The following is a 20855-nucleotide window of genomic DNA, read 5'->3' on the forward strand; positions in this document are numbered from 1 at the left end:
CACCACGAGTAGTGGGGTGCTTGGCATATGCTTTGAGAGCTGCAAGGCTCTCGGTAACCCGAAAGCATGGACCTCATGACAGCCAGCCTAGTTCAAGTGTGGCCCGCTCTTCTTCTATTTGTTAATTTTATGTGGATGCTGGGGATCAAACCCAGGTCCTCTGGAAGGACAGCCAGTGCTTTGAACCTCTCTCCAGGCCCACAGGGGCCACTTAATCCCCGGTTACTCCTCCTGGCTTCACAGCATACATCCCTCTTCCCCACCACAGTTCTGTTTTGTTTTGACCAGTGTTCAGCAGTTCTGAGACTCCAAAGCCAGAATACGCGGCCCCAGACAAGGATGCAGAAAATCTGTACAGTGACTGCCATAGCCTGTGTATTTTGGAAACTGTCTCACAATGGTGACTGGCTTCCTGTGCCCCCAATCAAGACCTTTACCCTCCCCATATTTCCTCTTGATTTGTGAACATAGGCAGGGAGTTGGGAGAGTTGGGAGTTGGGGCTCTTAATCCATTTGTTGTACCCAAAGACCAAACTGCATGTTAAGAGTTAATTTCAAAGGCTGTGGCGCACGCCTTTAATCCCAGCACTAGGGAGGCAGAGTCAGGCGGATCTCTGTGAGTTCGAGGTCAGCCTGGTCTATAGAGTGAGATCCAGGACAGGCACCAAAACTACACAGAGAAACCATGTCTCAAACAAACAAACAAACAAAAAAAACCAATCAAACAAAAACAAAAAAGAGTAAATTTCAAGGGGCTGGAAACGGCCCAGTGGCCAAGAGGATGCACTGCTCTTACAAAGGACTCAAGCTCAGTTTCTAGTACCCACATCCGGTGGTTCACAACTGCTTGTCACTCTAGTCCTAGAGGACCTGATACCTCTGGCCCCTACAGGCATCTGTACTCATGTGCATAAGCCCACACACAGATACGCACGTACACACAATTAAACCTTTTTTTAAATTAACTTCATGGAAAAGCAAGCACATTTCACGGCACCACATGCGGCCTTGGCCTTGGCCACCCGCTCCCTTCCTGACCTCGGTGAAGCCATGTGGCCTGCGAGGATGGCTCAGAAAACTCAAACCGAGCCCCTGCTAAATGATTGGCCCAGCCAAAACAGCCTGCTCAAAGGGGCAGCCTCTGCCAGTCAAACTGCTGTTCGGTCTGCATGGCAGAACCGTGCAGAACAAACAGCCCACGTGACTGATTTCTTTTGGAAATCACGGGAGCTTGAGCTGCTGTGCAGTGCCGGCCTCCCGGAGGCAGCGTATGGAACCAGGCTCTGTTTGCTCTGCTGTGCCCTTCACACCTGGGTACCCACGGAGTCAGCACAGGGCCGGCTGGAACCTGCTTGGCCTCGTCCCTGTGGCAATTGAGAAGTGTCACTTTCCGGGCACAAGGGTTCATAGTGTGCTAATTTGTTTGTTTGTTTGGGAGAAAAATCTAAATTCTCAGCACTCTAGATTCTGAAAGTCATCAAATCCCACTCCTCCTACATAGCCCCTTGTATTGGCACACACCTATGATCCTATTATTGTTCAGGAGAGAGTCAGAGGGATCTTGAGTTTGAGGACAGCCTACGATACAGGAGAACCAGTCTCAATCAATCAATCAATCAATCAATCAATCAATCAGTCGGAAGTGCATGCTCTCCGTTTTCTTCTTTCGCAGTCATTATAACTCATCATGTGTCAGTCACAGGTGTTCTGACCGTGCCTTATCATACATGTGCCGCTCTAAGAAGATGCCCTATCTCTCCCAGTCAGGGTTATTATTGCTGTGATGAAACACCATGACCAGAGCAGTCTGGGGAGGAAAGGGTTTATCTGGCTCACACTTCCACCTCACTGTTCATCACTGAAGGAAGTCAGGACAGGAACTCACACAGAGCAGGAACCTGCAGGCAGGAGCTGATGCAGAGGCCATGGAAGGGTGCTGCTTACTGGCTTGTTCTTCATGACTTGCTCAGCCTGCTTTCTTATAGAACCCAGGACCACTTGCCCAGGGACGGCACCACCCACAATGGGTGGGGCCCTCCCCCATCGATCACTGATTAAGAAAATGCCCAACAGGCTTGCCTCCAGCCGGATCTTATGGAGGCAACTTCTCAGTTGAGGCTCCTTCCTCTGTGATGACTCTAGCCTGTGTCTCGCTGACATAAAAACCAGCCAGCACACCCTGTTCCCATGCTTTAGAGCAGGCGTTACGACCCCTATCCTGCAGGCTAGAGAGTGGGGATTTGAGCAGTCAGGCCGTTTCCCCAGGTTTCTAGACCCATCATTTGAGCCCCAGCCCCTCCTGCTGGCCACTGTGTAACGAAGCAACAGTCCCCTCCAGGTGTCCCTGGCCTGTCATCGCCTCAGCTGTCCGTTGTCTCTGTTTTTCATGAACAAGATCTGACCCAGAACCCCACCTAGTGCGTTCCCACCAAGAGCCCGTGGTCTGCTGCAGGTACAACCCAGCCTTCAGGCATGTGGTCAGCTGCTGCGAAGCATCCGTAAGTACCCATTCCTGATATCTTAGCAACGACATGTTTGTGAGGTAGCCTGCCCCCGCCCCCCATCTTCCCATTAAAGCTGAGCTGTGTGTGCTGCTGACATTCTGTTCCTGGGAGTCAACAGAGGGATGAACATTCAGTTCTGCTCTGTTAATGATCCTGTATTGTTTGGACAGTCTTTGCTTAGAATCAAGTGGAAGAGGCTGCTGTCTCCCCAGTGGCTCCCAGCAGGAGTTGTTAGGAAGGAACATCCATCCTGAGAGTACTATATCCTTGTGATTGTCTTGTATGTTGTAAAGCAAATACTTCTCAAGAATTGGTTGAAACTCTAATCCACTGTCTGCTCAGAGGACTTTGAGAGCAGGCTCTAAGCCTACCTCAAATGAACCCCCGCTGCAGTGGGGACTGACTTCAGCCATCGAGAGAGAGGACATTGGACCCCCGGGAGGAGGGCTCTCATTCAAAGCCTGCTCGAAGGACGGGCCTGAGAGAGACTAACTGCAAGAACAACCATGCTGACGTTCTTAAGACTGGAAGTTTAGAAGGGGCAGGAAATGAACGCCGCTGTCACGGTTTCTTTTCTAGTGGCTTAAATAAAACACCCTGACAAATGCAACGTCAGGGACAGGGGGTTTATTTTAAGTTAACATTCCAAGTTACAGCCCATTGCTGCCAGGAAGTCATTGCAGCAGAAGCTGCATCCACAGTCCGGAAGTGTGAACTCAGATCACACTGCATCCACAGCCCAGAAGTGTGAACTCAGATCACACTACATCCACAATCCAGAAGTGTGAGCCTAGGTCACATCACATCCACAGTCCAGAAGTGTGAGCCTAGGTTACATTATATCCACAGTCCAGAAGTGTGAGCCTAGGTCACATCACATCCACGGTCCAGAAGTGTGAGTCTAGGTCATATCACATTCACAGTCCAGAAGTGTGAGCCTAGGTCATATCGCATCCACAGTTCAGAAGCATGAGTCTAGCTCTTCACTTGGTTCAGGACTAATGCTAAAAACTGTGCCTCTCACATTCAGGACAGGCATTCCTACCTCAGTTAACCCAAGCTTAAGGGCCAGCCTAATCTAGACAGTCCCTCACTGAGACTCCCTGCCCTGGTGAGTCCAGATTGTGTCAAGTTGACAGTTAACTCTATAACACCCACCAACACCTTGACTCTGGACATTGACCCTCCAGACTGTGAAACCAAGCATTGCCGTTGTTGAAGTGATATAGTCATGGCAATTTACTATGGCTGTGCTATCAAATGAATACACTCAAGTAAGCCACTTGTGTGGAAGTACAGACACTTTCTAGGTAAACATTTATTTATTTTTATTTGTTGTGTTTGGGTGTTTTGCCTGCATGTATGTCTATGCACCAGTATGTACTGTGTACTATCTGCAGAGGCCAGAAGAGGGCGCTGGATCCCCGGGAACTGGAGCTAGAGATGGTCGTGAGCTGCCATGTGGGTGCTGGGAGCTGAATCCCTCATCCTCTGAGCCGTCTCTCCAGCTCCTCTAAACTGTCCTCTTTAATATTTATGTCCCCAGACCTCTAAATGCAAATTTCCTTTGATTTGATAGCCATTGTCTCTAAGCCATCTTTCCTTCAACTTTTTATACAGGTAGTGAAAGTGTGGGACTTTGAGACAGGAAGACAGGTGTCTGAATTTATTGGGACTCATGGCAATGCCGGTGTCACCTGCCTGACCTTTGACTCCAGCGGAAGAAGGTACACCCTTCCTCTAGCGTCATGAACCTTTCAGCAGGGTGGCCTGGGTCATGTCAGCCTGGCGGGACAATCTGTTTCCTAGGCTCGTGACTGGGGGCAGAGACGGCTGCCTGAAGATATGGAGCTACAACAGCGGACACTGTCTCCACACGCTTCGGCACGGCAAGTGAGGGTGGGCGACTCCAGCGATGCTCCCCGTGACGCACTGATGCACGACAGGGCATTGACCCAGTGAGACAGAGCCTACAACGTGTGGGACATCTCCACATCCCCTTCTCTCTATTCCACGTTCTTTAACGTTTCTGAGCTTGCATTTCATGGGGACACAATCACAGAAATTAAACGCCAGTCTCTTACATATTTCCTAAACCAGCCCAAGGCTACTCATTCATTCATATGCTATGTCTATTCTTGGTTTTTTGTTTGTTTGTTTGTTTTTTGTTTTTTTTTTTTTTTTTTGGTTTTTCGAGACAGGGTTTCTCTGTGTAGCTTTGCGCCTTTCCTGGAGCTCACTTGGTAGCCCAGGCTGGCCTCGAACTCACAGCGATCCACCTGGCTCTGCCTCCCGAGTGCTGGGATTAAAGGCGTGCGCCACCAACGCCCGGCCTATTCTTGGTTTTTTTAAAAAAAAAAAAAAAAAAATCCCTGATTCTGGCCTGTAAAATGCTAATAGAGCACATAAGATGCACATTCTTCAAGTATTAAAGAGGAATAAATAAAGCCAAGGTGAAAGAAGTGAAACTAAATTGACGAGCCCCATTCCTGAATCTGCTTTGACCTCCACATGACCATCTGCCTAGTCACTCACCCAGTGTCAGGTGCAATTAGGTCGGATCAGGAGAACCTCTTCTGTAGGCGATCAGGGGCAGAATCGGACGGAAGGGTGGCCACAAGTGAATGGCGCTCTAATGATCAGGAGACACTTGACCCTGTGCTGAAAACCAGAAAGTAGATGGCAAAGAGTCTCTTCTGGTCACTGGGCAGATGAGGACAGTGTACGAAAGCTGAATCAAGCAAGAGTTAATCCAGAAAAATGTTTGACTAAGATGATAATGTATTTCTAGATGAAAACCGAAGTGAGGTCTGTGATTGTACCTACATGGAGGTGAATCAAAACAGGTGAGTTTCATATATAACACTGAGTTATATTTAAATGGAAAATTTTTTCCCTATCCTAGTTGGGGAAAAAAAATTAGTTGTGTTAGTTAGTTTTTCATTACTGTGAAAAAAAAATACTCCTATCAGGACAACTCAGAAGAGAAAAAAAGCCAGACACAAGGCAAACCCCAGTGGCCCACTTCCTCCAAAGAAGACCCACCTCTTTTTTTCTTTTTTTTAAAGACTTATTTATCATGCATGTGTATGCATGCCTGCATGAGTTTATATGTACCTCGTGTGTGCAGGTGTCCGTGGAAGTCAGAGGGCATAAGACAGATGCCCTGGAACTGGAGCTGCGGACAGTTGGGACCCACCTGACAGCAGTGCTGAGAACCAAAACTGGGTCCTCTGCAAGGACGCTCAGTGCTCTTCACTGTGAGGACCACTGAGTGATGGGCAGGGTGTGGTGGCCGCTGTGTGAGCCCAGAGGCTCAGCAGTTAAGAGCACAGACTGTTCTTGCCGAGGACCCAGTTCTGGGCTCCATGGGCACCAGAGATACATGTGGTGTACATACGTAGATGCAGGCATAACACCCCATATTCCTAAAATAAACAATAATAGAAGTAATGAAATTTTTTAAAATTCAAAGTAACAAATCAGAGAGTGGAGCAAATAACTTCAACCACCATAAATCAAAGAATAAAAACACAGTAATTCCTTCCTGAACACTAAGACAGTGAGACAATCCTTGGGCCATGTCTGTGACTAGCCTTGCCTGGGGTCAGGGGTCATGTCAGACATGCTCTAAAGATCAAGTCATTCCCAGAAACGCAGCTACTCACAGGCAGTCTGTAGACCTCAGAAATTACGGGATGGCCTGTTTCTGAGTCCTGATGCTTAACAACCGACCCTGATTTATCAAATTACATTTCCCATTGTTCTCCATAAGCACTGGAAAAAGCTCCTATCTTTTCATTGATCTTGTAGATAGGGCAGAGTTAAACCACCAAGTTAATTCTATATAAAAGCAAACAAACAGAAGTTGAAGTGTTAAAATGTAGCATTTGTTCTTGTCTTAGGTGTGTCATAGCTGTTGGATGGGACAGAAGAATAAATGTATATTTTGTAAGTAAAATGCAACAAATGAAGACATTTCAAAAGCCCTCCTCTCGGGTTGACCGTCCTCCCTCCCTCTCATTTTTCAGTGTGTTTTTTTTTTTTATTTTTAATTATGTGTGGGTGTGTCCATATGTGGATATATGCATGTGAGTGCAGGTGTCCACAGAGGCCAGAGGCATTGGCTCCCCAGAGCTGGAGTTAGAGACAGTTGTGAGTTGCCTGGCTTGGGTGCTGAGAACCGACCTCAGGCCCTCTGGAAGAGCAGCCAGTGAGTGCTCTTAACACTCATAACCTCTGAGCCGCCCCTCCAGCGCCCTGCCTCTCCTTTAAGAGTAGATAAGCGCATGCCTGTAATCCGAGCACTCGGGAGGCAGAGGCAGGTGGATCTCTGTGAGTTCGAGGCCAGCCTGGTCTACAGAGCTAGTCCAGGACAGGCTCCAAAGCTACAGAGAAACCCTGTCTTAGAACACCCCCCCCAAAAAAAAAAAGAGTGGATTTGAGCATGCTTTTGTGACACACACAGGATTCCCGCTTTATTTCTCCTTATCCTTTCCTCCCTTCATTTCTTTTGAAAGATCCCCTCCCCATCCTTCCCCCACCCCTCCCTCCCCTCCTCTCCCCTCCCCCCTCCCCTCCCCCACCCCCAGTGTCTTCCCAGTGTTCTCCCTGAGAGGATGTTCTAGCTAGAAAGCTGTCCGGGTACCTGCACAGGTCTTGAGTTCCACCCATGACTCACACTTTCTCCTGCTTCCCCACCCACATCTCCTCCTCGGCTCCTCCTCCCCAGCCCCAGGGGTTCTCCAGCCTGCTTGCAAAGACAGGGGTCTTAGGGGAAGGCTGGTTTTTACTTCTTCCTTCCGCCGGGCCTGTTTTTAATGCATCCTAGAGCCTCTTCAACCAAGAAGAGGAAATGAAAGTTCCCCCATAGGCATTTCTACAGACACAAAATCCCTCTTTATGGAGAGGCTTAAGAGACCGAAGTTTAAAGTACTGCCCCCAAACTAAGTTTTAAATCTACCTGTGACATTTTATTAGCCTGCTTGCTATGCTAGGCGGTTCTGGATTTCCGAATGCATTTAAACTCTGTCCGGTCTCCTTATTCATTTGAAAGTTCACTATATTTCACAGCCTAAGCCTCGCATCCTGAGAGTGATTTGAGAGATGAATACCTGGGAAGTTTCAGCACTGAATTTGTCCTTTGGTATTACAGCTTTCGAGGCTGATGGCTTTGGGTTTAGCCCATGAAACGGCTCTGGGTCTTATTATGAAGGCAAAGTTATGCAGTGGATCCAAGAAGAGCTTGTCAGTTGGCATATGATTTGCTGGAATGCAATCACCCAGACGTCAGGAGTGGATTGCTTTTTCTTCCCACTGGCACTTGGGGAATTTGCTTTGACATTTCAGAAATTTGCATCCGTGGCGGGGTGAGGGGTAGGGTTATGAAATGTGCCAACACCTTCTCTCTGAAGTTGTGAGTGTGTTGGCAGTTCATTGTATGGCTCACACAATGTGTCTTGTTTGGCTTTGGATACAGGACATACCTCGTGATTTTCATCATTTCTGGACGCCTCAACCCCGCTGGCAGGATGACCTGGTGAGCCCCAGCCCACTACCTGGCCCTCAGTGCACACATACAATAGCACACAGTGAAGATCTCCTTCACTCAAGGGGCTAGCCTGCCACACATGCTCAGTTTCCCAGAAGCCTCTGCTATGTATGGCAAGGTTCCTGCCCCTGTAGGACAAGGTGCACTAAGGTGCACTGCCTCCTCTCTGGGAAAGGTGATGGCCCCAGTTCTCAAGTTGTGGGGCAAGGCCAGAGGACAAGGTTCCAAGCTGCTCTCCAAGAGGCTGGGGAGTCCCCATGTGCAGGAAGCTCAGGTGGGGAGGTGTGGGCGTTCATTTCCTGCTGCTTCTTGGTAAGCCGAATTGTATTCGTGGTGTCATGGCATTCCTGACGCTCTGTGGCTGGTTAGAGGCCCAGAGCTGGGAACAGCTTGCAATGCTTGTTAGGGATCAGAATGTTCCCAGCTCTCTCCAGCTTCCCAGGGACCGATGACTTCCTTCAAAACTGTCTGGGTGCCAGAGCAATAAGACAGACATACAGAAAACAAGGCCACCCTGCCCAACTGTCTGCCACTGCCCCACCTACCTTATGTATGCCCTACAAATATTCCCAAGGGCATATATCACTAGAATACAGACTCAGTTAGGGTCATTATTGCTGTGATGAAATGCTATGACCAAAGAAACTTGGGGTGGGGGGGGAAAGGGTTTATTTGTCTTATGCTTACACATCCCCATTTATCACTGAAGGAAGTCAGGACAGGAATTCACACAAGGCAGGAATCTGGAGGCAGGAGCTGATGCAGAGGCCATGTAAGGAGGCTGCTTACTGGCTTGCTCCCCATGGCTTGCTCAGCCTGCTTTCTTATAGAACCCAGGACCACCAGCCCAGGGAGGATGCCACCCACAGAGGGCTGGACCCTCCCCCATCAATCACTAATGAAGAAAATGTCCCACAAGCTTGCCGACAGCCTGAACTTGTAGAGGCATTTCTTTTTTCAATTGAAGCTTCCTCTTCTCATGGCTCTATCTTGTGTCAAATTGACATAAAACTAACCAGTACATCCATGGAACTAAGCCAGTCCTTATCTGTCCTCCGCTGCGGTCTGAAAAACCTTATCCAGTGCCCAGTTTATAATAACTGCCCAGTGATCATGTTTTCATTCATTCAGCATCCATTGAGTGCCTCTTGGGGACCGGTGTTGTTTGTGGGAGTTGCAATGATGAGCAAGCTCTGTCACAGCCTTGTCTTCAGCGAGCCTGCAGTTCAGAGAGCATCAAAGGGAGTAATAAAGTGATATGCAAGGGTCCCAGGGGAGCCATGGCCTTTGGATATCACACCTGGCTCAGTGAAGTGCGTATGTATTTAGCCCTCCATCATGGACACATATTTATCGAGTACTGGCCTACTCATGCACTTAGTAGGCATAGAAAAGACAAATAGGATTCTTGAGATGCTCCCAGACAGGCAAGCAACGGAGGAGCTAGGAAGCATGGAACCTAAGAAATGAAACGATGATAAGTAATAAGTGATCGCGATTCGAGAGCTCCTGGCTCTGCTATAGCCGTACCTGGGAGACTGGAATATTACGAGGGTTTTTTCAGAAAGGAAAGATAATCTTCATGAGGACCAAGAGGAGACGCCTGAGCATGGCGTGGAAGCATAGAAATGTGTTGTCGGGAAGGACTGTGGAGCATCGGACTGGCTGACTCATTACAAGTGGGAGGGAAAATGTGCCAATGAGCTGCCTGAACAGAGTGTGCGCAGTACAAAGATTAAACAGCAGAAAGTGATTTCCCTGGGTCCGGTCCTGAGGTGGGGCACCAGCATGGTCAGGTTCTGGGAGGGCTCCCTTTCTGGCTTATGGATAGACAGCTGTCGGCATCTCTTTGCTGTGCCCTCACACAACAGAGAGAGCTGTGTGCCTCTTCCACTTCTTATGTGGACACTCATCCCAACATGGGGACCACATCCTCATGAGCTCATCTGAAGCCAATAACCTCTCTAAATACCATCACCTCGGGCTAGGGTTTTGACACAAACACGCAGCCTAAGAATAGAAGAGAAAGCTTTGTTCCATGGTTGGGGTAGGACAGGGAAAAGCCCAGACCCAAGTGCTCAACACACATTGAGGAAGAGTGGGGTAGGAGTGGGAATCTGGCAGTAGAGGATCATGGGAGCGCCATCAGCTTTCTCTTTCCCAAGACTCACATGATAATCCGTGTTCAAGCAGACAGAGCCTCCTAGGCGATCAAGCCACATCCTCAAGGGACACCCTGTGGCAGGCTCATGAGGACTAGGATAGAAGGATATTTTAATACGTCTGAGTGACACCAAGTTGCCGTCACATAGTAAGTGCTCACCTTGAGAAATGCAAACCGCTCGTGGCCAGGAGCCCTTGAGCTCTGCAGCACTGGTCTCCACCCACCAGTTTGGGGTTCTCACCTCCAGCAGAGGCACCTGTGCCAACCGCCTCCTTTCGAGAGAAGCACACAGCTTCAATTCCCGCTGACAGTTACACCTCAGGGGAGCGCAGGTGGGATCCCTGGGGGCTACTCTACTCTGGCATGTGGGTTTCTGGCTGGTGGGAAAGCAGACCTCCTTAGCCCGTGGCTTGGTTCTCTTGGCCCACTGAGGATACCTTGTGAACAACCTGCTGGTAGAGGGTGAAGTAAGGACATACTGCTTCCCTCAGGAAGTCGGGGCCCTAGAGGTGAGGACCAAACAGGGAAACATGGCAGCACAGTGATTGGAATACAGAGAGAGTGTGGTGGCATTGTGTTCCCCAAAATATTGCGCACCGTAATAAACTTACCTGGAGTCAGAGAACAGAACAGCCACCAGATAGACACAGAGGCCAGAAAATGGTGGCACGCACACACACACACACACACACACACACACACACACACACACACACACCTTTAATCCTAGCATTCCGAAGGCAGAGATCCATCTTGATCTCTATGAGTTCAATGTCACACTGGAAACAGCCAGGCATGGTGACACATGCCTTTAATCCCAGGAAGTAATGACAGGAAGCAGAAAGGTATATAAGGCGTGAGGACCAGGAACTAGAGCTGGTTAAGCTTTTAGGCTTTTGAGCAGCAATTCAGCTGAGATCCATTTGGATGAGGACTCAGAAGTTTCCATCTGAGGAAACAGGATCAGCTGAGGAATTGGCGAGGTGAGGTGGCTGTGGTTTGTGCTGCTTCTCTGATCTCCCAGCATTCACCCCATTACCCAGCTCCAGGTTTGGGTTTTTTTTTTTGTTTTTTGTTTTTTTTTTGTTTTTTTGTTTTGTTTTTCGAGACAGGGTTTCTCTGTGTAGCTTTGCGCCTCTCCTGGGACTCACTTGGTAGCCCAGGCTGGCCTCGAACTCACAGAGATCCGCCTGCCTCTGCCTCCCGAGTGCTGGGATTAAAGGCGTGCGCCACCACCGCCCGACAGGTTTGTTTTTATTAATAAGACCTTTTAAGATTCATGCTACAGGCCGGGCGGTGGTGGCGCACGCCTTTAATCCCAGCACTCGGGAGGCAGAGGCAGGCGGATCTTTGTGAGTTCGAGGCCAGCCTGGACTACCAAGTGAGTTCCAGGAAAGGCGCAAAGCTACACAGAGAAACCCTGTCTCAAAAAAAAAAAAAAAAAAAAAAAAAAAAAAAGATTCATGCTACAAGAGAGTCTCACATGATGAGGTAGAGGTCCCAGAGAACTCATGTGCCTCTAATTTTAGGGATCAAATTACCCCTAAAGTTGCCATATGTGACTTGGGATCTGATTTCTTGGCTCTGTCTGTCCTTCTTAGAACCATGGGCACAAAGAGGACATCCTCTGCGTGGCTCAGTGCCCGCCTTTTCTTCTGGCCACCTCCAGTTACGACGGAGAGATAATAGTTTGGAATGTCATCTCAGGCCACATGCACTGCAAGCTGAACCCTCCCAGCTCCATGGATGAAGGTAGGTAAGGGGCAGGCAGCCTCTGCAGCCTCTGCACACAGAACACTTCTCATCAGCTTGAACTTGGCAAACTGAAGGAGTCTCCATCCTGGGCCACTTCCTGCTTGGGAGGGATTGGCCCTGTGTCCTGTTTCCCTCCCAAAGCAGGGAGAAAGCTTAAGGGGTTCAAAAGTCCAGCCCACATCTCTGGACGCCTGTCCATCAAAGTCCATCTCATAGTCTCTTGGAGGTCTTTGTTTATCGGCTCCCAACCGGAAGGATGTTCCCCTGAGCCCTCCAGCTTTGCTGTGACTGTTCTTCCTGACACAATGCTTCTCCCACCCAGCTAGCAAGCCTGTTCCCAGGTCCAGTCCAGACACTGTCCCCTCAACATCTCATCCATCTGCCAGTTTTCAGGCTTCCATGCTGTCCTCACACTCTGCCTCCTCTGGTTGCCCATGACCTACAACAGATCTACCTCAATCCCCAACCTGACCTTATGGCTTGAGTATTCAATTGCAAAACTTCACCCCAACTCACTGGATTTGTTTGCCTGGCTCCATTTCATCATTTCTCTTCCTCCTCCTCCTCCTCCTCCTCCTCCTCCTCCTCCTCCTCCTCCTTCTTCTCTCTCTCTCTCTCTCTCTCTCTCCCTCTCTCTCTCTCTCTCTCTCTCTCTCTCCAGTGTTTCTCTGTGTAGCCCTGGCTGGAACTGCCTCTGTAGACCAGACTGGCCTCAGATTAAACATGTGTGCCACCACCATTTTTAGCCTGGTTCCATTTCTTCAGGGTCCTCTCTGTCTGCTAATGATCATGGCCTCATTCATTTCTGTAGTGATCAAAGCAATGATGAGGAGCACCTGCCATGTGCCTGGTCCAGCACTGAGTGTGGTGGATTGAGCCCAGTTACAGCCCTCTCCTGAGTCCCGAACCTCTTAACAATCATGCATGGTGAACAAGGCACACGTCGGGTCGTCTACCGGCTTTCCTGCTGGGTGTGTGCAGGGCTGGGAAACTGGCTACAGCCCAGAGCCAAATAGGCTTTCTCCCTGACCCTCTCCACCTAACAGCCCAGCTGGTCCTTCCCAAGCAGCGGTTGTCTGCTACGAAGCCACAGGAGAGGAGGAGATGCGGGAAGTTAGCTGTTTGGGCATAGAATTAGGAAAGGCTTTCATTTCCTGACATCCAACCCACAAATCCTTAGAGAACCACGAGCAAATATTAGATCCCCGCTTGAAGCATCTGATAACTCAGTAGCAATTAAAAAAAAATCTTTGAGTCATCAGTCAGAAAATACTTATGAGCTGCTCCCAGAGGCACAACACTCTGAGAAGTGAAGTGAAGTCAGAGGTATAGGATCTACAGGGGGCTCCTGGTCCAAATGCAGAGACAAGCTGTGGGTACACAGTGAGTTTAAAAAAAAAAAAAAAAATGATAAAGTCACGTGGTCAGCTTGAGCGCCACCTAGAGATGCTGAAGCCTCCGGCAACCTAGTCATCATAAGGGAATTCTTACCTGCAGCCTCATCACCAAGTCAGCTCCTAATCCCCATTTCTCCACGTGTTTAAAAAGATTATTCTCAGCCAGGCGGTGGTGATGCATGAGACCATCTACCCAGTTCTTTTTGAGGGTTGTTTTTTTCTTTTTGATCATTTGGGAGGAAAGAGATGGCATTCATTGCGATCCAGAAGTTAATTTTCTTTGCCATTAAAATGAAATTAAAGTCACTGGCCAAGGATGTGACGCTGATGATTCAGGAAGCAATTCTGCTGCAACAGCCCGTCCACAGTGACAATTACTGCCCCGAGTTACCGTGAAGACTGTAAACGGTGAGCAGTCTCTCTTGGAGAATTCCTTCTCTTACAGAAATACAAATCCAGCCACCACCGCAGTAACACTTCCACAAGGCAAAATTTTCACACATACACATACTCTCTCACACACTCACACACATTCTCGCACACACACACACACACACACACACACACACACACACGAGCACACATACACACTCATTCTCTCTCACACACACTCATTCTCTCTCACACACTCATTCTCTCTCTTTCTCTCTCACACACACACACACACACGAGCACACATACACACTCATTCTCTCTCACACACACTCATTCTCTCTCACACACTCATTCTCTCTCTCTCTCTCTCTCACACACACACACACACACACACACGAGCACACATACACACTCATTCTCTCTCACATACACTCATTCTCTCTCTCTCTCTCTCTCTCTCTCTCTCTCACACACACACACACTGTCATACACACACACACACACACGAACACACACACACAGAATGGCATACCCTTCCATTCAGGAGTAGCCTGGTGGCTTCTTCACAGTCACACCAAAGCGCTTTCTCCCCTGGGTTTGGTGCAGAGGATGCCATCATGTATGGAAAACTACAGTTTTCTCTCAGGGAAGAGGCTTGCTATGCCATCAATGCGAAGCTAGGCTAGATAACGTCATTATTGGGCTAATGCACTAATGTTTTAGCTCCATCCTTCTGCATAATGGGGATTGTTAATTCCTCTTCCACATCAAAAAAAAAAAAATTGATTGTGAGAAAGACCAGGGCAATCCAACCAGGCCAAAGTTTAGGAAAGTTGTTCCCATCTGAGATGAAGGAGTTTTGTGTAGGGAAGCAATCAATACTTATCAGTTAGCTCTGTCATCAGCCAGTTTCCCACAAGCTTATTTTATCTGCTGCTCACACTGACCCTGAGAGACAGGCGATGTCTGTCTGCTTTCCTTAACGGGGAGCCTGACAGGAGAGTTAACCGGTAATTCTCGTTAACAGTTGCCATGGGTTGAGTAGCTTTGAGAGAGATACTTTGGGGTCATTAACCCCGTCAGCCTTCACAGCAAGGTCATATAAGGGACTTGTGTGATCTACCCTGTGAAGGAGAGGGTCATCTCCATGTGACAGATGTGACAGATGGACACAGCTGGGGTGGGGGGGGGGGCACTTTCCCAGACTTCACATGGGTAAGAAAGAGGTGGGTGTTCCAAACCATGCTCTGTACTTCTGCCACCATCCCTGGGATGGATGTGGGCAGAATGGACTTTACCTTCATGACTTCCCAAGGACCCACTGATTTGCAGCAATCCAAATCAGACCAAATCAAACCGAATTAGAAAAAGCTCAGATTTAATGGATAAAAAGCAGATGATTTTCTGCCCCCACCCCCACCCCCAAGAGAGGAGACAGGGAAGAGAGACTGAAAAAACCATATCTGTTTTCTGGGGAGCAGTTTAAATACCCTGTGGGAGTGGTCTTGAGCATCTCTTAGGGAGGAGCCATGTTTGATGGGCTTTCTGAGATGAGGCAGAGTCTGGGGAGAGAAACGGGGGGAGGGGGACTGAGGTGGAGCGTCTACCAGAACACTCACTTCCCAATCCCCTTATATTGCCCCTTATTTATATGTAGCTTCCCATTTCTTCTCTGGAGCCCCCTACCCCCTCCTGGCTCAGGGAAGGTCATGGGAGGATTGTGCTTTGCCCAGGCTTCCTTTCCACAATATTCTTTGTGTCTCTTGGAGGCAGGGGCTTGGGTAGGTTCATAAGATTGTCATTCAATGGCAAATATTTCAGTTTCACATACTAAGGGACACCAGAGGTCTAGCGATCCAGAGCTCCAGACCTCGGCAGATGAGGGAGCTCTGGGGATGTAGACCTGGGGTGAGGAATTTGGGAATTGGTGGTGTCTGTTGAGTTCTGGTGTGGCGCTTGTCTCCTCCACGGTGTCTTCTCTGCCTAGGCCATCTTCCAACAGTCAGAGCCAACACGGCCCGGCCCGCTGGAGACACATTCCCGAACTCTGTCTGCTCCTGTGTGCACCCACAGTGTCCATTTCTTGGGGAATTTGTTAGTTTCGTTCTGGGTCTCTGGTGCTTGTCCCATGTCCCACACTCAGGATGAGGCTGTATCTGTAAGACTTGCTCAGAAGTCGGTGAAAAATAAGCAGGAAGGGATGGAAATCCTAAGGTCAGGAACAAATCTTCTTCCCATTTGCTTACCTGTGAATCTCCCTCTGACAGCAGCCGGCCACTGTGCAGTGAGGGTCTCTGCTTAACTACTGTGTCCTCAAAGTTGTTCCGCCAGGGATGCTTTGGGGAAGTGTCTGAGCACCCCGGGCTAATGCCCACCCTCACCCCAGGGTGCTTGGCTGTTTACGCTGCCTGGGCTTCTCAGATCTCTCAGGCTGTCCTTGTAACTCAGGCTGTATTCCCACTCTCTTTCTCTAGAAGTCCTAGGGTTGGGGGAGGGAGGGTTGGTGCCCACAGGCTGCTGGAGCCATTGTCCTTCTGTCCCTGCCTGGGTTTTTAGCCAAGGAGGGCCCCTTTCTCTGTTTGCTTTCCAAATGCTGCCGGGGCTGCCATGTGCAAGAGACTCGAATATATGTATCAGAGAGAGAAAGCAAGAGCAAGCAAGTGAGCGAAAGACAGAGACAGACAGACAGACAGACAGATGAGGGGAGGGAAGAGGGAGGGAGAGAGAGAGAGAGAGAGAGAGAGAGAGAGAGAGAGAGAGAGAGAGAGAGGAGGGGGGAGACAGACAGACAGACAGACACACACACACTCACACACTTACACACTTGGTGGGGGGACCTGTGATGGAGTTGGCGGAGGAGGGGGTGGAGGGGTGGGGGTGGGAGGGTTAAGGCAGGGAGATTGTGAAAACAAGCCAAAGGAAGAGCTGCTTTCATTTCCAGGCCCAGACGGAAGTGTTTCCAGACTCGCCTTCCTAAAGACTCGGGCAACAAAGCTGGACTCAGCAGGCGCCTCCCTCATCAGCAATGGGCCCGGAGGTGAGCCTCCCACTTCCAAGACCCTGGTCCAGGTCGGGTGAGCTAGGCCCGAGTGGCACCGTCCACCTCAGGCTTCCTCTGCTACTTCGTCACTGGCTTTACTAACAGATCACCCCAACACAATGCAAAGGAAGTTGGTGTAGGCAGCCACAGGTAGCGTCCCCATCCCCACCCCACCCCCCGAGAGGAAACAAAGAGAAAGGCCAAAGGTCACAGAGTGAAGAGCCGGCAGGGTGTTGGGGTGCGCGGTGGAGCTGGCGCAGTCTACGGAGAAGCCAGTGAGGACTCAGCAGGGCCCATCAGCTAGCTAGTGACGCTAACCCAGGGATGGGCCCTTCAGGCTTCATCTGTAACAAGTCTGCCCAAAGCAGCCCCCAAACGCGCTGGGATTTTTAGTAAAATTACAAGGTAAAGGCTGTGGCCGGGAGACGGAGAGGGCTAGGCTGTACATATGAGGTCCCCAGGGCGTTTGGTTGTCACAGCGAGAGGAGGCCACCTCTGCCTCCTTGTCTCAGCCCCCCACTGTGGTTCTCTTGGGCATCAGGTGCTGTTTTTGGGGGGTCGGGAGAGGCTCAGCTGTCTTTGCTTCCTTCTTGAATCATCCTCATCCTTTTCTGCTTTGCCTGGTGGGAGCGCAGCCCCCTCTCTCCTAAGAGGAGGGCAGGGGCTCTACAGCTACCCCAAGAGAAGATGATCTGCATGCTCACCTCCTTCACAAAGCCTGGCTACCTGAGCCCACAGGTAAACCACAGGCGAGAATTGAGGTCACTAGGCCAGGTACATTCTGACCAGTACTTAATTAAAGTGGTGCACACACATGCCCACCCGTTCACCCAGCCGGAACACGTTGATCCCCAGCATGGCACGTACTGTCCTTGACAGCCGAAGATGGAAGCCTCCTCTGCCGAGAAGGCCACCCTGATTAGCGGAGGGGAGCCCACTGAGTCACCAGTGCCAAAACCCCTCCCCAATGTGCCCTTACAGTTCTAACTGAGGGAAATAAAGCAAATAAGGAAGAGAGATTTGCCGCCAGTGTGAGACCACGGGGTGCCGTTTACCTCCTGTTACCATTCTAATAAAACTTGAGATTCCAAGGCCAGGGTGAAAACCTGCAGAGACTTAGACTAGCAACTGGCTAACTTCCTCTCTCTGCTGGCGTCCAGGAACCTTCCACACTGCTCCGACAACAACAACAACAACAACAACAACAACAACAACAACAACAACACGCTAAGTTCCTCCCTGCTACCTCCTGTCAACCAGTTGCTAACCCTGCCTCTTTGGGTCCAGGTTAATTTATCAGCGCAAAGGCGACACATCTTTACATGGCTAACAAAGGCAGCATGTAACGCATCTGTATCGTAACACATCTTTGCCTGGTTAAATAAATATTCCACAACAACGGGGTCTGCCCAGTCCACTCTAAGAACCCTTGGTTGGCTGGGCAGCCCACGCCTGACTGCTCCCCTCCTACTTAGGTTCCGTCGCTTTCTGGAAGCTCTTCAGTGGGGCTGGCCTCCTTGCGAACTTCACTCCGGTAAGTCGGGGGAACAACTGGGTCACTTCCTGGCTGTGGGTTTGTGTTGTTGTTGTTGTTGTTATCATTGCTTGTCTGTTCCCTGACACTAGCCTCTACCTCGGGATTGTCGGCCGGGTTCCGATTCTTCGCTTTGAGGTCTTCCTGACATTTTTCCCTTCTTATTATCCTTGCCCTCCGTGTGTCTCAGTCCAGAGGGAAAACCCCAGTGAGCAGCATTGCAGTGACAGCAGAGGACACCCTGGCCTACCTGGCTGACCAGCAAGGCTTTGTGCATGTCTGTGACATCCGGGAGTACGGCCTCCGGGGACCAGAGCTGCAGGCTCCCAACAGTACGCAGTGAAGTTCTCCATGTCAAGCCCTAGATAAGATTGCTTTGGGTTGAGTGTGATGGTCTTGTGGGAAAATTAAATTGTCCCAGGGCGGAGGGATTACTCTTAGAGTTCTTGGAAAGCAGCCAACAGTTTCCTGCAAACATTTGATGTCAGCAAGGGTGCAGGACAGGGGGCATCAGCTAACACGGGACAGCGGGCGATTGCCCGTCGAGGGGCACGTGGACAGCCTGTGTCTGGTGCTGCCAATGGCGGTTCTACTTCTGGGGATTTGGTAAAGGAACGGACAAGTGTGCACAGAGGTTTACTTGCAAGGTTGTGCAACAACACACTATTTGTCAGAGAGAGCGAGAATGCTTACACGAGGACCCGGTCTGTATTTCCAACACCCTCTTAAAAGCCAGGTGCACACACCCACATATCCCCTCTCTCCTAAGAGAGGATGGTGAGCATCACCGCCCGCCTGCAATCTCAGCACTCAGGAGTCAGAGACTGAGGACCCCAGGGCAAGCTGGCTAGCTAGATTAGACTCATCAGTGAACCCCACCTTGGTAAATAGAGTAAAGAGCAACGGAGCAAGACAGCCAACATCCACCTGGGGTCTTTACATCTGTATACAGGTGTGCACACACACACATCTGTACCCACACACTTGCAAACATGCAAGCGCGCCATGTACGTATGCACACAAAATAAAAATAATCACTGAGGAAAATTGTTGGGTAAGTATGTTACACGGGTCCTATTTCATACACTTTCAGAGATGGTACGGGGGAGGTCTTGCACATAGTAGGTGCTTGGTGCTCACTTAGGGAATTGAAGCAGAAAGACCCACCAACAACACATCAGTGCCCCTTCCAACTGGGCACACATCCTCACTGGACTCTTTCCTGTAGGATCCTACTCAGATGTCTTTATTTTTTCTTAGCAGTGACATCCTGGAGAGCTCATGTCAGCATGGTGACATCGTGAGTACCATCCCTTTGAAGGGCTCCGTAACCCATAAAGGAAATAATTGTTCAAGTTTTTGATCAAATCAGTCCCCTCCAACCCCCCTCGAGCTTGTCAAGGAGGAAAATTGCATTTCTATTCTGCCCCTGAGGAAGCAAGATGAATGTGGTCCACGTGGGGTCAAAGGGAGAGATTCCAAGTCCTTGTTTTTCTTGTGCATGGGTAGCTCTCCCTGTATTGACCTGGTATTCTACTGCAAGTTTATGAGATTACTAGGTTTGGATCGATGCGAGGCTTAAAAGGAGTCAATGCCGAGAGAGGGAGATGGAACTTGCTGGATCTTTCTGACCACTTGTTCTTCCACTCACCCTGTCACCTGCAAGGTGGTTTCCCATACATCCCACTTGATGTCTTGGGAGTGGACTTGGGACTTTGGAGGCTGTGAAGTGTGAGAGGAGGTGGGGGGGGGGATGGCTTTTAAAAATGAACCTGGCTTCTCCAGTCCGTTCTGTTGGATCCAATGTCCCTCCCTTTCTTGCAGAGCAGCCTCGGTAAAGCTCTTCTCCCCTTTGATTTTGCTAGTCTGGAGCTGATTGAAGGAGATAGCATCTTACTGTCATCCTCCCTGGACAGCTCTGTGCGCCTATGGAGCAAAGACGGTGCCTACATAGGTAAGGGTCCGACTCCGTAAGACACACCCCTACATAGATAAGGGTCCGACTCCGTAAGACACACCCCTACATAGGTAAGGGTCCGCCTCTGTAAGACACACCCCTACATAGGTAAGGGTCCGCCTCTGTAAGACACACCCCTACATAGGTAAGGGTCCGACTCTGTAAGACACACCCCTACATAGATAAGGGTCCGCCCCTCTGTAAGACATACCCCTACATAGTTAAGGGTCTGCCTCTGTAAGACATACCCCTACATAGATAAGGGTCTGCCTCCGTAAGACATACCCCTACATAGATAAGGGTCCTCAGTTCAGGGCCAAAGGTGCCGTGGCTCCACAGAATCACAGGTCCTCTGTGTTAAAGCATGTTAGTATGTTATATAAACAGAGTATCATAGCTCATTATTTCTTCTCAGTTCTGAACCTTGGAAGTCCAGGATGGTGATCTCCACATGGCCAGGTTCTGGTGAGGAATCTTCTTGGGTTTCAGAGAACTGGCCTCTTGATTCACATATGATGGAGACAGCTCTCTATTGTCTCCGACAAGAACACTAATGTTATTAGGTCTTATGACCTCAT

The 20855-nt window shown here is 49.6% G+C and overlaps 1 protein-coding gene across 1 annotated transcript in view; it reads left to right on the forward strand.

Annotated features, from left to right (window-relative positions):
• The window catches only part of LOC114699154 (WD repeat-containing protein 49-like), a 48924-nt gene that overhangs the window by 14389 nt on the left and 13680 nt on the right, over positions 1-20855 (forward strand). The window contains exons 4-15 of the mRNA XM_028878077.2: positions 2396-2498; positions 4125-4231; positions 4314-4393; positions 5296-5350; positions 6410-6455; positions 7984-8043; positions 11821-11971; positions 16688-16783; positions 18262-18320; positions 18511-18652; positions 19581-19620; positions 20186-20274. Coding sequence (XP_028733910.2) covers positions 2396-2498; positions 4125-4231; positions 4314-4393; positions 5296-5350; positions 6410-6455; positions 7984-8043; positions 11821-11971; positions 16688-16783; positions 18262-18320; positions 18511-18652; positions 19581-19620; positions 20186-20274 — 1028 coding nt within the window. The remainder of the gene's footprint in view (positions 1-2395; positions 2499-4124; positions 4232-4313; positions 4394-5295; positions 5351-6409; positions 6456-7983; positions 8044-11820; positions 11972-16687; positions 16784-18261; positions 18321-18510; positions 18653-19580; positions 19621-20185; positions 20275-20855) is intronic.

Source organism: Peromyscus leucopus, chromosome 23 (assembly GCF_004664715.2).
Source record: "Peromyscus leucopus breed LL Stock chromosome 23, UCI_PerLeu_2.1, whole genome shotgun sequence".
NCBI lineage: Eukaryota > Metazoa > Chordata > Mammalia > Rodentia > Cricetidae > Peromyscus > Peromyscus leucopus.